The 16,907-nt window shown below is 34.0% G+C and overlaps 1 protein-coding gene across 1 annotated transcript; it reads left to right on the top strand.

Moving 5' to 3' along the window:
- Nucleotides 355-2,700, top strand: LOC105163998. Its single transcript, XM_011082535.2, has 2 exons — nucleotides 355-1,409; nucleotides 2,210-2,700. The coding sequence occupies exons 1-2, from the start codon at nucleotides 599-601 to the stop codon at nucleotides 2,500-2,502; spliced, it is 1,104 nt and encodes a 367-aa protein (XP_011080837.1). The 5' UTR covers nucleotides 355-598; the 3' UTR covers nucleotides 2,503-2,700.

Raw genomic sequence — 16,907 nt, 5'->3', positions numbered from 1 at the left:
TATCAAAATAAATAATGCCAAGTTATAAGACAAAATATATATTTTTGCCTCCTAAACAATGAAGCACATTGGGTCAGAGTTTCGACAACATTTGATGATCCCAAGACCAGGATGGTCCTAAAATCCACACCCATTCTGTTGTGTAAGCTGCTCTATACCTTTCACAAGATGGCAAAGAACGATAGCTATGGGCCAAGCCGAGACCCAAACCCACACCTCTGCTTTATTGCTAGCAAAAGTAGGCATATGTTTGAGCCCATTTTGAAGAGGACAAACTACACAAAATTGACCATTGGGAGCAGGCGTGGGGAACACCACTCTTTTTCTTTCTCCATCAACTTTCCTAACAGTCACTGGCATTCAAACTCAAAAGCCCGCCACCAATACTCATCATCCCCACCACCCTCCACCATTCAAAATCTTCTTCCCTTTGCTTTTCTACCTACTACGACTACTACTACTACTAACTGTTCTTTTTATCCTTAATTTCAAAATTACAACACTTTTTTCAACTCTCCTTTCTCCTTCTTCTTTCCTCTCCTCAATCATTAGTTCCCGACGATTCTTGTCTGAACAACGGTTTCGTTTGATCAGACACATGAAGCCCTCGTCACCATTATCTTCGGTCTTCTTTCCATCTTCGTGTAATGCCCATGAAACCCTGTCGACTTCCACGAACGGGAGAACATCGGCAGGGTGTATAGCTAGGGTTTTGCGACGTATTCTTTGCTTTACTAGTCTCCCGTCATGCCCTTTCGATCACTTTAAAGAGGATGAGAAGAAGAAAGATGGTTTGCTAGTTAAAAGGGCGGAGACCCCAGGAATAGTGGCTAGATTGATGGGATTGGAGTCAATTCCAGGTATCGATCGGATCGAGCAAAGCCCATCTGCGAATTCATCCAAGAAACCAAGATCACCACAAGTGAGGCGTCAACGGATCATTCCAACCTACCAAGAACTGGAAGATGACAACTTCTTCATTCTAAGCTTCGAACATGGAGGTGTTGACAGGCATGAATTATCTCCCGTCGGACAGAGGAAATCGCGTGCGAGTTCCGATAGAATGAAGAAAAAAAAGAGCATGAGAAGGAGAGAGAGTCCCCAGGAGCAGGATAAGGAAAATGAATTACGAGTACTACACGTGCTTCCGAAAGAGAATTCGGATTCAGTACCTAAAATCAGGACCGGAAGTGATTTCCAGGCTGAGAATACAAGAAACGTACTTCGTCCATTGGAGAATTCCTGTCAAAAGTCCGACATATCAACGACGAACAAACGTACAAAACAAGATTATGGCTTGGGGACATTAATCAGCTGTGAAACTGAAGGCGAATCAGAAAATTCCAGTCCGAATTCTGTTCTTGAGTTTGTGGATTTTCCAACTGATATTCAGGAAACTGCTTGCTCAGGTTTGTTAATTATTGCTCCATCTGTTTTCAGTTGTAATTCATGATTCATTTCATTTTTTTTTAAATTTTCCGGGGTGAATTGCGTTTTACGGCTGAAGTTACAAAGAGCAAGAAAAAACCTAGTGAAAAAATAAATAATGATAATAATAACCACCCCAAACCTCACATTTTTTAAAATAAATTCTGGATTAGAAGGTTGAAAATTGACTTATTTTCAAGATTACGAGATTTGATCAAATCAAATCAATCAAATACTAAGTATGATATACTTATTATCTAATTCATCACTTTTCAGGAATTGCACATCAATCATAGCGTAAGCGTATTGCATTTATCAATAATTGACTCAAATTCAAATTAAAAATTCTTGATTTTCTTTCATTCCTTTTTAGGATTTCTTTTATCCATTAGTATTTAGACAGGGAGTTATGGTTGCTTATATTTGTTAATTCTCCTAAATTATTGCTTCATCTGGTTTTTACTTGTGTCTGGAGTTTTTCTTTTATTAATTTTTCGGGTTAATTGTATCTTACCTTTGTGAAAATACTAAATGCTGAAAAAAAACATGAAAAAAAACCTTAATGCTTTTTTTTAAAAAAGAAAGCAGCAATACAACTTGGGAACTATTAATGCCTCCCGTATCAGGAGATTGCATTATCTTGTTTTTAAAATTCGGGATGTCATATTGTCTTTTTCTATTTATTTATTTAAATTTTCTTTTGTTTATTAGTATTTTTATTTAAATTTGTTACTGTCTAGAGTTTGAGTTGTTGGCTTGCTTCAAATCCATACGGTGACAGGGAACATTTCAAGATTGGCAAATTCAAAAATGAGGAGGACACTGTCTGAGGAGCTTGAGAACTGTGGAAAGTCCAATGAGAAAAAGCTGATGAACAGTGACAGCAGAATATGGCACAGACATCAAGAAAAGTGGGATGAAATAGGGAAGTTGGCTGCAATGGAAATGGTAGAATCGAGTTGGGTACACGACGAGATCAGGAAAAGCAAGCATTATTACAAGGAGATTGGCAGAGATTTTGCATCACAAATTCTTCATCGGCTGTTGGATGAGCTGCTGTTTGACTTGACTTAGATCAATTTTGACACTTTGCACTACATCAGAGTTTTTTTTCCTTTTTTCTTTTGATTAATTTAATTTAGAAATATACAACCTTTTTTTTTATCTCTTTGTTTTTGGGGGGAGGGGGAGTTTCGGTTGTATATTGAGTTTTTGAATGAGTATTTAAATCACAAAGCAATGTATAATATTATGGCTTTAGATGTTAGCAATCCCAAGGAGTGTTTATGTAATTAAATATAATTTTCAAAGATATTAATAGAATTTAGGATTTAGTATAATTTATCATTGTAAAAAATATAATTTGTGATATTGTAAATGTGCAAATCTTTTTATGAAAAAGAATTAGCAATTTACCCTTTTGTATTTTTAGAATACAAGAGTTTACCTCCTTGTATTTTTTAAAATGAAACAATTTATGAATTGCTTCATTTTAAAAAATATAGAGGGATAAATTGCTATTTTTTTCATATGGAGGTAATTTGCTCATTTGCAGTATTACAGGGGTAATTGCATTAAACCCTTTTATCATCTGTAATGTTGTAAATGAGCAAATTACCCTCTTATGATAAAAAATAATAATATACTCTCCTGTTATTTTTAAAATAAAATAATTTACCTCTCTATTTAACGAGGTAAATTACGTCATTTTAAAAAATATTAGGGTTAAATTGCTATATTTTAAAAAATGCAAGAAAATAGATTCATTTATAATATCACGGTGTTGCTTGTATATTTTTCATATACTTTATCTGAAATTTTAAAGTCTATCATTTCATTTAAAATAATGATTAGGGGCCACCAGGTCTCAATTATTAAGGCCAACAGATGAATTTCAAAGTGGGAGAAACACATTTTTTGTGAAAAGAATGGGGTACAAACTTTTAACGTAAACTTTAATTCAGGATGAGTACTCTTTACATGTTTAAAGGGAAGATCCATCCTGCATATGACAATATTTCAAGAACTGGATTGGGTAGATCGGTTCAATCGAAAATTTGCCATATGTTCGCGTTAGCTTATAAAGCCAAAATCGCTCTAATCAAAATCGGTGCGAATAGGTCAAAACCAGCCCAAAACAATAAAAAATAATAACTTGATAATCGGTCATAAACCAATTTTGATTGTATTTTTAAGAAAATATAAATTTGGGTTTAAAATTTTCCATATTAATAGCCTAAAGTGCTTAAACTTGACGTATATTTTTTCAATGTGGGACAATAGGCTGGTTTAAGCTTTTTTTTCGTATTTATATAGTCTACGGTGCATAAGTTTGGTTAATTATTTTCCAATATAGAACAACAAGCTTCGCCTAAATTTTTTTCATATTTATAGTTTAAATTACTTAAGTTTGGTGCTACGCTAATGTGGGACAATGAGTCACTTCTCACAGCTTTTAGGGTTTTTTTTTTTATTTTCCCTTCTTTTTCTTCATCTACTTCTTTCACATTTTGTCCAAACTTCTCCAATCTTTTTTAATTTTCTTTTTAAAAAAAATTATGAAGGCACCAGTTGCTACCTCTGTTTCATTCAGAAAGAGAAGCAACAAAGAATTCATGCTTCAAGAGTTCTTGAGGTTTTAAATTTTAAACTTTTACTAGTTTGAATTTGTTTCTTTTATTGTTAAATTATTATAGATTGTATTTATTTACAAATTGTGCCATTTTTAAAAATTGTATTTATTTAATCAAGTGCATAAAATGTACTAATATGCTACAAATATATATACATACATTTATATATATATATATATATATATAATATGTTTGGAGTCAATTAGTTATTTTGCTCTAATCCCATCGGTTGGATCAGTAATCCGACAATTTATCCGATTTAGTTACTAGTCTGATTTTCAGAACATTGGTAGAGGATTTGCTGTTCGAGCGAGTAGCCGCGTGACCATTATACGAATGCTAGAGAAGCCCAAGTTTCAGCGGCTCTTTCTTTCGACTACTTAAAATGTATTTTCATCAAAGATACGCTTTCTCAATGTAAGTGACTAGGCTAGCTATTAATGAGTGCGATTTCTCACATTCTACCAACACTATACCTACGTCTGGGTACCTCCGACCTCCATGAAATTGCGACAGTTTTGGACTAACTAGCCTTGGGATCGAAGTTTCATTAAGATGGATATGATACCATATGGATATGTGATAGGATAATTTTTTTTAAAACTTCAGAATGAGATATGTCTAGACTATGGCTTTTTTTTTTTTAATTTAAGGTAAATTATATTTTTTCATCCGAATTATCATTATTTTTACGCTTCGGCATCTCATTTTTTTTTTCTTTTTGTGTCAACTTACCATCTTAACTTTACGAAATTTTGCACTTTGCCATTTATAACTATTTTTTCCACCAAGTTGTCAAAAAGAATCACGTGCAGTGTACATGTGATATTTAAAAGTTATGCGATGTGATATTTTTCACATATGTACGGCATGTAATGTTTTTCCTTAAAAATAATCAGCAAAAAAAAATCGGGAGAAATGCAAGCAACCCCCTTGTGATATTGTAAATGAGCAAATTACCCCTTATGGAAAAACAAATAGCAATTTACCCCTTAGGGAAAAACAAATAGCAATTTATCTCCCTGTATTTGTGAAAATATAACAATTTACCCCCCTAAATTTTTTAAAATAAAGCAATTTACCTCCCTATATAAGGAGGTAAATTGCTTCATTTTAAAAAGTATAAGGGGGTAAATTGCTATATTTTTTTAATTAGGGTAATGTGCTCATTTTCAAAATCACACGAGAATAAATTACTATTCACCCAAAAAAGATCATATATGGTAAAGTGCAAATTTAACAAAGTTGATATGACAGATTGACACAAAAAGATTTTAGATACCAAAGTGTGAAAACAGGCATAGTTCGGCTGAAAAAGTATAATTTATACTTTTTTCTTAAAGGAAAATGAATATCATTTCAGTATGACTTAAGTGCCAAATAAAGGAGGATCAAAGTCTCCTTCATCATCATGCCTAGCGAGTCTAGCGAACTGATGAGTAACACTATTATTCCTAGGATTAACATGAATAAAAACACAAGATAAAACACAACTTGGCTGTAGCTCTAACATGCTGCAGTAAAGGACCAAGTAGGAGTAGGGCTTCTTCAACAGACTCAAGTTTACGTATAACAGAAACATTGTCCCTGTGAATTATAACTCGTGACTGTCCTTGAGCCAAATCCAATTAAATTGTTGTAGCGGCACCGAGAAATTCAGTATGCATAGGGTCTGCAGCCAATCAAAAGTGTCCCATTTTTCATCCCAAGCATGCCCCCTTTGAGCTTCGTGCCATTACCCCCACCGCTGATATGCCTTGAGCTTCAAATAATAAGCCGTGGAAGTTAATCTTGATAACACCTGTTAGTGGAGGAGATCATGATTCTTCTTCCTTCTTCGCAACAGGAGGACTGTGGAGACTTCTAGACCATTCTCCAAACTTCGATTGAAGATGCATGGCGGAGTGTGAGACCCCTAATGGTTCGCCGCCTTTTTCCTTTCGACCAACTCTTGTTACTATTTACGCACAAGTTCTAGCACGCCATCCAACTAATTACAAGTAAACCTCATTCACCCCTCCACATTTCCTCTCCAATCTGAAATAATTCTTGACAAGAGATCTGAGAGAACCCAAACTTGTCCTGAGAAAGGGCGTGATAGGATCAAACGTAGGTCATCTTCTCCCGCTAGTTTACAAACAGAACACACATCAATAACCTCCAGATTTCTGCGTGATAGGTTGGCCATATTTGACTCCGCTCCCTTGCACAACTCTACCCAAACGTCTTGATCTTGGGAGGTACATGTCTGCTCCATAGAGACATTCACGAAGCCTCTTTTATGCTTGAGGGAGATGGTAAAGATCTACTGAGGAGCAAAAGTGCTAGATGGTGCGCACTTTTTACCGAAAATCTTCCTGACGAGTCAAAATGCCAAATTAATTTATCTTCATGCTTTAGACTGCCTAATGAACTGCAATAATCAGATTCGCCTCTCCTCTCATACCGCAGTTAAATACAACTACATTTTGAATGTATAAAGAAGAATTGAAAATGTGGACGATGTAGGAGTCACTTATGATGGTTTACCTTGTGGTGTTTGGAATATGTACATATGTATATATATAATCTTGTGGGTTGCCTGTGTCTGTTGTGACGTTTGAATGATGTGTGCATATTTATATATATATACAAACAGGGTTTTAAATAAGATATTTAGAGGAGATATAGCCGTAGTATCAATAGTGGCCGCTACATTTGCTAGTATCAAAGCAGGGATTAGATTTTCTGAGGAGTATTTGATGAAATGTGGTATTATATATCTTGGGTACATATTGGGAATCTAATTACATGTGTGTATTTCATATAGGATGGAAGCGTCAGGTGAAACTGCTGCTGGCCCAACTGAGTCATTAGAGTCTGTGCAAGGTCATATGATCATGAGTCAAAACATCAGGGGTTAGAAGCCCAAAATAGCAACGCTCCACAACCAAAAGCAAATCCTTTCATGCAACAACTCCTAGGAATTATGCAAAGGATGGCTCCATAACACAACCTCAACCTCAACCACAGGATGCAACCATTGATAAAAATTATGAGATAGTGAGGAGACAGGGAGCGAAGATATTTGCAGGTACAACTAATCCTACAGAAGAATGACTTAGGAAAACGGAGAGAGTGTTGACCAAATTGAATGCACTTCTGAGCAAAAGCTGAGGTACGTAGTGTCCTTGGTTTAGAAAGACGCTTTGCATTAGTGGGAAACAATTACGGGGAGCAAGAATCGACCAATCCCCTTGACTTGAAATGACTTCTTGAAGGAATTTGTTGACAAATACACTCTACTGGTCTACAGAAATTGTAAGAAAGTTGAATTTCTTGAACTGAAGCAAAATGAGTTATTTGTTGCTGAGTATTAATTGCAATTCGTATGAATTAAAATATGCTCCAGAAGAGGTGAGTAATAAAGAATTAAAGTGAGACAGGTTTGAGAGAGGATTGAGACTCGAGATTCGAAAGAAAATAACAACTAAACCTCTGTGTTAAGGTGCATTGTTGGTAGCACTAAGAGTAGAAGAGATATTCCTTGAAAGGAGTTCTGTTGAGGCTAAACAGAAGAAATTGATTGGAAATCTAAATCCTACACTTGGATAAAGTGGTGCAATTGTCCTTAGAGCATCTGGTTCATAGAGAGGTTGGTATAGAGGTCGAAGCATGGGTCAGATTAACAGGTCTCTTTTAGTGTCTTCTAGTAGAGATGGGCCAACTTCGGTTGGATTTGGGGGAACACAGGATTCAACTAGATCATCCAATGGCAGAAATATTCCATCTTGTGTCAATTGTGGAAGGAGACACACTGATGAATGTTGGGGAACCCAGTGAATTGTATGCTATTGTTGCCATCATCCAGGACATATTATCAGGGATTGTCTTACATATGGAGATAATGCTAGGGGACCTCAGACTTCAAGGCCGAGCAATGTGGGGGGGGGGCGCACATCAAGTTGGTATGAGTAGAGGGCAAGGCAGAGGTGGTCGAGGCAATGGGAGTATTTCTACAACATCAATAGGGCAAAGTAGTTATCCTCAACCACAAGCAAGGGTGTATGCTATTATGAAAGAGCAAGCTCCTACCCACGAGGTTATTACTAGTTTTTTTATCTATTTGCATATGTTGATTAATCCAGGATCTACTCGTTCATTTATATTGCATGATTTTGCATCCCGTATGCATACTAATATAAAACTATTGGAATATGATTTATGTATATCTATACTGGCCGGTGGGGTTATATTAGTTAATATGGTAGTGAGATCTTTTTCGATAATAGTGGAGGGTGTCACTCTATATGCAGATTTGATTGTGATAAACCTTAAGGAGTTTGATGTCATTTTAGGTATGGTTTATCTAGTAATCATGCTTTGGTATACTCTCAAACAAAAGAGGTGGTTGTAGCAATCAATGGGCAGATGAAGACAGTTATAGTGGGAGAAAAAAAAGTGATAACTTGTTAGAATAGGTGATCTGAAAGCCAATTGAATTGACATGCTTGTAATCTATTCTGACAATAACTTGATTTTATTTAATATTATTCAGTGAATAAAATGAGTATTCGCTATTGGCATTTCATTTGTTGTGCTCATTACATTTATATTTGCATTTCTTTTAAAGATCACAACAAAGCCCACAGACCACCTTGAACAACCGTGCAACAGTTGGACTGCGCATAGGATGACGGTCGTGAAACCAACTGTTTAGGGTTGGTTCTGCAATTTTTTAAATCGAGGACCTCGAGAATGGGAATCGAAGTGTCCTATGTAACTTGCATTAAGAGTCGCATTCATTTGATGAGTGTCGTGTTTCATCGGTGATAGAATTGGGACGTCTATGCGATCTTCATTGGCCGATTGGCTAGGTGTTGAATCAACTGAACTGACTCGTGGGGATCGTTATATGGAAGCCTTGGAGGTTTGGTTGGTATGACTTCAGTCCCCAGCTCCAAAGGTACGGGAGTTGTCCTTAGACTTGAGGAATCACGGCAGTCATATGCATGCGATGATTGTATCTTAGATTTGTGCGAGAGGTGATCGTGTGTTAGACATAGTCATCATAAGCCTTGTCTAGTGCATTCAAAGTATATAGCAAGGATAGAGTTCCAAGAAGAGGATTTGTCCCCTGTCAAAATGTGACAGAGGTATCTCCTATGCACTTGGAGATGCGTTAACGCTCTATAAACCTGTGGCCGCAGTCATTTGTTGTATAGGAAAAAGAGGTTCCTAGGTCGAGCAATTTGGTGTAACGCGATCTCAAGTATTAAGCATAGACACCTAATTTAGGATGGGAATAGACACCCAATTCCATACCCTAGACTAAGGTGAGGAGACGGTAGACGGTAGACAGAAGGACTATATCCGTATGGACTTAGAAGCCTAAGAATTTACATGGATTTTTGCCTAGTTTCTAGTGCAATGGACTATTGATAGACAACCACCCGTGATGACGGGCTTCCTTGATCAAGGGTTGATCAAGAATTATTAATTAAATTGGATATAATTAATAATAGTGTTGGACACTAGCTCAAGTCTAGCCAAAAGGATTTAATCACCTAGAAGGGACGAGGAATCATAAGTAATTAGATTACATATATATGAGAGAGATCCATTGGATGGATAAGTCCAAGGATAAATTAATTGGATTAAATTTATATTAGGCTTGCCGTTATTATTTAATAAGCTATACTTATTATTTAATAAAGCTTATTGAGTTCATATATTTAATTGGATAAAATATATGATGGACTTAATTAAGTGGAATTTAATTAAGATTTATTGGGCCTTTTATTTTAATTAATTAAAATCAGCCTAAGCCCATTAATTAAGTTGGTGGAAATGATTAGAACAGGCGATTATTGACTAAAAAAATTCACTTTTGGAAAGTGCCATATTAGTAATGCTTTATTTGGAATAAAGGATTTTATTAACTTGTGGATGGTTAAATGAACCTAGACATATTTTAATGCATCCATACAAAGTATATATATGTATATTAGTTATTTGGAATAACTAATGAATACATAACAAAGCATGAAAATAAATTCCCTCTCTCCAATTACTCCACTCGGCCGAACCCCCTCTTGTACACACTTGGTGCATTTTTCTCCTTAATTCTTTTGTAGCAAATTGAGTTGAGGAGTCCCAAGACCCAGTGTGGTGTGGACGCAACTTTAGAGGATTTCTATATTGAAGCCTTGCATGAACGAATCAAACGAAGGAGGTTTAGAATAAATCAAATCAAAGGTAATTCTTGATTTATGATTTATGCACCTCTAGTTTTACATTCAACCATTAGCTACATTAATTTCAGTATCGTGTATTCTTATTAACTACATCGAACGCCAGGGAACTTCAAGGGTACACCCTTTGGAACTATGATTTTATTGCGTTTTTCGTTTTAATTTGTGCATTTTATTATCGCTGTTTCTACCTGCGGGTTCTTGGGCCGACCCACTCGCACTTCGAGGTGCTTTCATAACTAACTATCTAAAGGAGGATGTGAAGCGTATCTAGCTAATACTATTCTTGAGACAGCACCTGTTTCAATTGCACAATATAGAATCGTTTTGTCAGAATTGAAAGAATTAAAGAAAATTGAGGCTATGTGAAGAAGATGTGACGGATGAACAAATGTTGGAAAAAATATTTTCTACTTTTCATGCATCTAACCTTGTACTCCAGCAGCAGTACAGGGAACGTGGGTTCAAAACCTATTCAGAGTTGATTTCATGCCTGCTTGTTGTAGAAGAAAATAATCAGCTTTTGTTGAATAACCATCACACCCGACCCACTGGTTCTGAACCACTTCTTGAAATTTCAACGGCATTACCTGAAGCAAATGCTATTTCTTCATGAAAGGGGCGTGGTCGATACCATGGCTCACCGCGGGGCCATTCTTATGGTCGTGGTCGAGGCGGTCGTGGTCGTGGTCGTGGTCGTGGTAATACATGGATTAATCCAAATATTCAGAAGAACAATGGAAATAAGGCAAAGAATCAACAAGAGAAAACTACAAATGGAGATCTTTGCCGTAGATTTGGGATGTCTGGACATTGGTCCCGTACCTGTCGTACGGCAAAACATCTAGTCAAATTATACCAGGCTTCTTCGAAAGCAAAGAGTAAAGAAATTGAGACTAATTTTGTACAGGCTGGAATCTGAGATAATAACCACATGGATGCTTCAGATTTTTTCCAGTCTATTGAAAATGATGACAAAAGTTTCTCTGAGCTACCCTTACAGTTTTGTGACATTACTGAGAATTTCAACATGTTTGTTGATTAGATTTATCTCATATGTCATTAGTATGTTTCTATTATTCAGTAATGTTTACTTTCATTTGTAGGGAATTTCTTTTAATCTTGTAATGTTTTTATATTTTATGAATGAAGTTTTTCTTTTACTTATTATGCCTATTTTTATTTATATAGAATGGATCAAGCCATTACAAATCTCAATGACAAGGAGCATTGTCTTGTTGATAGTGCAACTACGCATACAATTATGAGAAACAAGAAATTTTTCTCAAACTTGTTAATGACAAGAACAAACGTGAGTACTATTTCAGGAGTTAGTAATCTTATTGAAGGCTCCAGAAGAGCTACTATCTTGTTACATGAAGGAACAAGATTACATATCAATGATGCCTTATATTCTAGTAAATCACAAAGGAACTTATTGAGTTTTAAGGATATTCGACAAAATGGTTTTCATATTGAAACCATGAATGAAAATGGTATCGAATATTTGTACCTTACAGCATATAAAACTGACCAGAAGCAAGTTTTAGAAAGAATGAGAACATATAGTTCTGGTTTATATGGAACAATGATAAACTCTGTTAAAACACATAGTATCACTAACCCGAAATTAGTTGATCAAAGTATTTTTACTTTGTGGCATGATAAACTTGGCCATCTAGGTAAAACAATAATGTATAGAATCATTAAAAATTAATATGGACACCCACTAAAGGACCTGAAGTTCCTTGTTAAAAATGATTTTATATGTTCGGCTTATTCTCTTGGATTACAAAGCCATCTATGACAAAAGTGAATATAGAATCTCCTATATTTCTTGAACGAATTCAAGGAGACATATGCGGGACAATAACATCATCATGTGGGCCATTTAAATACTTTATGGTGTTGATTGACGCACTAACACGTTGGTCACATGTAAGCTTGTTATCAATACGAAATGTTGCTTTTGCAAGACTGTTAGCCCAAATTATTAAATTGAGGGCTCATTTTCCTGATTATCCTATTAAAAGGATAATGTTAGATAATGCTTGAGAATTTACTTATAAATCCTTCAATGATTATTATCAATCAATTGGGATAGTTGTGGAGCATCCAATTGCTTATGTACATACTCAAAACGGCCTGGCAGAGTCGTTAATTAAGCGGTTACAATTAATAGCTAGACCTTTATTGATGAGGTCAAAATTGCCTTCCTCGGCATGGGAGCATGCAATTTTGCACGCAGCAGCTCTAATACGTCTTAGACCTACCGCTTACAATAAATATTTTTTATTACAATTGGTCTCCCAAAAAGAACCAAATATTTCTCATTTAAAGGTGTTTGGTTGTGAGGTGTATGCCCCGATACCCCTCCTCAACGAACTAAAATGGGGCGACAGTGGAGACTAGGAATTTATGTTGGTTTTGAGTCTCCCTCAATTATTAAGTACCTTGAACCAATGACCGGTGATTAATTCACTGCTAGGTACTTGGATTGTCAATTTAATGAGATAATATTTCCAGCATTAGGGGGAGTAGATAAGGAGATTAAAAGGAAAGATATTGCATGGAGTGCAACATCTATATCTTTTATGGATCCACGGACAAATGATAGTGAACTTGAAGTTCAACAGATCATACATTTGCAAAGTATTGCAAATAGGCTACCAAAAGCTTTGATAGATACCAAAAAGGTCACAAAATCACATATTGCAGCTGAAAATGTTCCAGCTCGTTTAGAAGTCCCTAAAGCGATTCTTACTCAATCAAAGGCATCTGATTTGACCAAAGTCGGGATTTATAGTCATAACTGTGTATGTTGATGATTTGAATATTATTGGATCTCCTGAAGAGATTCGACAAGCAGCTGATTCCTTAAAAGTTGAGTTTAAGATGAAAGATTTAGGTACTACAAAGTATTGTCTCAACCTGCAGTTCGAACATACTAAGAGTGGAATTTTCATTCATCAATTGAGCTATATAGAAAAAGTCCTTAAGCGTTTTCATATGGACAAAGCTCATCCATTGAGTACACCTATGGTAGTTCGATCGCTTGATATTAATAAAGTTCCGTTCCGTCGTCCAGCACATAATGATGAGATTTTGGGTCCAGAAGTACTATATCTCAGTACAATTGGTGCATTGATGTATATTGCTAATAATACCCGACCAGATATAGCTTTTTCAGTTAATCTACTAGCAAGATATAATTCAACACCAACAAAGAGACATTGGAATGGTGTTAAACACGTTTTACGTTATTTACGTGGAACAAGTGATACGGGACTATATTTTGAAAGGCATGATGATGCCAAAACAACCAATTTAGTTGGTTATTCAGATGCGGGGTATTTATCTGATCCATATAAAGCTATATCTCAATCTGAATATGTATTCATGTATGGTGAAACTGCTATTTCATGTTGTTCAACCAAACAGACTTTGGTAGCCACCTCATCAAATCATTCAGAATTATTGCATTATATGAGGCTGGGTGTGAATGTGTATGGTTTAGATCATTAATACATTATGTACGTGAATCATGTGGACTAGAATCAATCGAGAAAAGTCCCATAGTAATATATGAAGATAATGTGGCATGCATCACCCAAATCAAGGATGGTTATATTAAAGGGGACAGAACCAAGCACATATCACCAAAATTTTTCTTCTCACGAGCTTCAAATAGAAGGCAAAGTTGATGTTAAACAAATTTCATCAAGTCAGAACTTAGCAGATTTATTTACGAAGGCATTACCAGCAAAAGTGTTCAAACAACTCGTACGTAATATTGGCATGTGACACCTGCAAGATATCTGCTTAAATTGAGGGGGAGATTATACAACTATACTATTTTCCTTAGTCTTGGTTTTTATCCCATTAGGTTTTTCTAGGCAAAGTTTTTAACGAGGCACGATGTATATGATAAAGAGGTATGCATTCAAGGAGGAGTATTATATATAATATGTATATATTAATGCATACACCTCTTGATATTCATTTTTAACATCCATTATGTTACCTTTTGTATCCCCCATAATTTTGTAATTATAATAGTTATGGTATATTTTGTAACCATAATTTTGGTGGTCTATAAATACCACCATGTATTTCATTTGTAAAAGAAACTTTTTGAGAGAATAAGAAAGTGATTTGGAGGAAATACATAATATTTTAATCTTTATATTATATTAGGAGTGATAGGCCAATAAATTTAAAATTTCTCTAAGTTTATAACAGAAAAGAATTTATAAGCTTCTAATGTTTTATTTTTGTGGTAAATTGCATTGACACCCTAAGGTTACGCCTGATTATATAAATACTTATTGTCTTTTACGAAATTACAATACACCAGTTGCAGTCGTAGTTGTAATTATAAGGACGCACTCTACTCATCAGCAGGATTTTACACTAACACCCCTTTAAAAATGTACCTATAGTTTTATAAATAATATGAAGTACTTGTGAAGTAAGTCCACCTCAGAAAATATCAATATAATTAACTTTTTTATTTTTAATCTTATAAACTAGCTTCATTATGAAAAATAACTGGTAAATACTTCTCAACATCTTATAGCTACGCGAAAACATCCTCAAGAGGAAGAATTGGGCATTTGATCAGGTGGTGGTGGTAAAAATACTAGCCTGAATCGGATTCAGTCGAATTTCAATTAATCATATGACAAATAATATACTTATTTTGTTATTGATTTGGTCCAATCAAATTTAATTCGAACAAGAATTTTTGGCAGTGACAGCGGCGGCGATGGTGGTGATGGTGAAGTAAGAACTTTAAGACAAGATTGTGTATGATTACCACTAGTTATCACATGGACCAAAACTCCATATATTGTCCCATTGCGAATGAAATCTGAAGCGCAGCAATGGTGGAGAACATTCATCCCCTTTTCTCCCTTGTGGCCTCTCCTTTGCCATTAAAAATGATGAAATTCATGATTAAACAAAATCCCAAAATTGTCCCATGTAAGGAGACTCCTTTACCAATTATTATTATACCAAAAAAGAAAATCAATAATACCTCTACGGTTTAAATACCACTTCTCAATTTTTATGGAGTTTTAAATCTAAATTTTAAGTTTTTTTAATAATAAAGTTATTATCTACATTAAAGAATAAAGTGACATCATTGCTTTCTCTGTATATATAATAATATAGTAAGACTAAGATAATTATTGTATTAATTTATATATTTAAGTTCAGTTTTAAGATGAAGCAATTCACTCTCCTGTTAAAGTGGATAAATTGCTGCATTTTAAAAAACACAAAGAGTAAATTACTAATATTTTTATAAGAGAATAATTTACACATTTACAATATCACAGGGGTTTAAATTTATTTGACATCATTGCTTTCTCTCTATATATACATTTTTGAATTTAGGTGATGTCATTCCTTTCTCGGTTTGTCTTGATATATTTTACCACCACCTTCTCTAAAATTTGGTATAATTATAAATATTTTGCCTCAATTAATTTTTTTTATAATAAATTGATCAAAATATTCTTTTTAATTATAAAGTATAAGATTATGTATATTTTATAATTTTTTAAAATATTTTTATAGATTTATATTCTCTATAGATTATTTAATTTACCCACCCTTAATTTTTTTATTTTTTTTTTCAAGATTTTGTTTTATTTTTAAAAGAATTTTAACAAGGGTAAAGTAGTAATGTTTACTTCACCATCTAGGGCCACATAATTATTTTTATTTGAAAAGAATATTTGTAATTTTTTAAATAATAAGGGGTTATTCGTAATATGCCAAATTTAAGAGGAGACAATTGTAATTTACTCTATACTTTAATAGTGTAAGGTTACATTAATTTGTAATTTTTGCACAAAGTTCATATGAAATAAAAATTAATATTTAGAATTTTATTCTTTTTTTACTCAATCAATTTTAAACTTTTAATATTATTAAGTGAATTTTTGGTATAATGGGTTTTGATTATTAATAAAATGTATTTGAATTATTATTTTCGTACGAAAAGGCTAAATAGAATAAAAATGCATTTGATTTTATATTTTCTAAGATTTTTTTTTTTGTAATTTAGAAGACCAAATAAAATGAAAATGTATGTGAATTAAAATATTTTATGATAGTTTTCTATACACAAAATAGAATAAAACTGTGTTTGCATAAATATTTTGTGATAATCTTTTATATGAAAAAATATGATGTTTTGTAATAATGTTTGGGATAATTACGTTCTCTTTCTCTCAAGTATGGTGTAATTATATTTAAATTTTCTATAATTTGAGAAATTACATATAACACCTTTAAGGTTTGTTTTCGTCTAATAAATGAGTTCCGTTTTCTGATATTAATTAAAAAACTAAATAAAAATTGATATTTGCATCTAAACTACCCTTATAATGATAAAGATAAACTTCCTTACATGCATTAACACGTAAAGACGTATATGAGTAATTTGGTCATAAAAAAACTTATATGACCTGCAATACATCAGTAATAAATCAATTGGGGGTAAATATAATTTTTTTTTAACATCAGTAAATTCGATGGTATATTATAACATCAGTAATTATAAAAAATCTAAAATATAATTACATGAAATTTTAGAAAA

This window comes from Sesamum indicum, linkage group LG6 (genome assembly GCF_000512975.1).
Source record: "Sesamum indicum cultivar Zhongzhi No. 13 linkage group LG6, S_indicum_v1.0, whole genome shotgun sequence".
NCBI classification, from domain to species: domain Eukaryota; kingdom Viridiplantae; phylum Streptophyta; class Magnoliopsida; order Lamiales; family Pedaliaceae; genus Sesamum; species Sesamum indicum.
This window is presented reverse-complemented; position numbering and strand designations above follow the sequence as displayed.

What these genes read in the sequence shown, in the direction of transcription:
- LOC105163998 (XM_011082535.2), top strand. Translation starts at nt 599, where the DNA reads ATGAAGCCCTCGTCACCATTATCTTCGGTCTTCTTTCCATCTTCGTGT. An exon ending in TCAGGAAACTGCTTGCTCAG is followed by an intron (nt 1,410 to 2,209) that starts GTTTGTTAATTA and finishes ATACGGTGACAG; the next exon opens with GGAACATTTCAAGATTGGCA.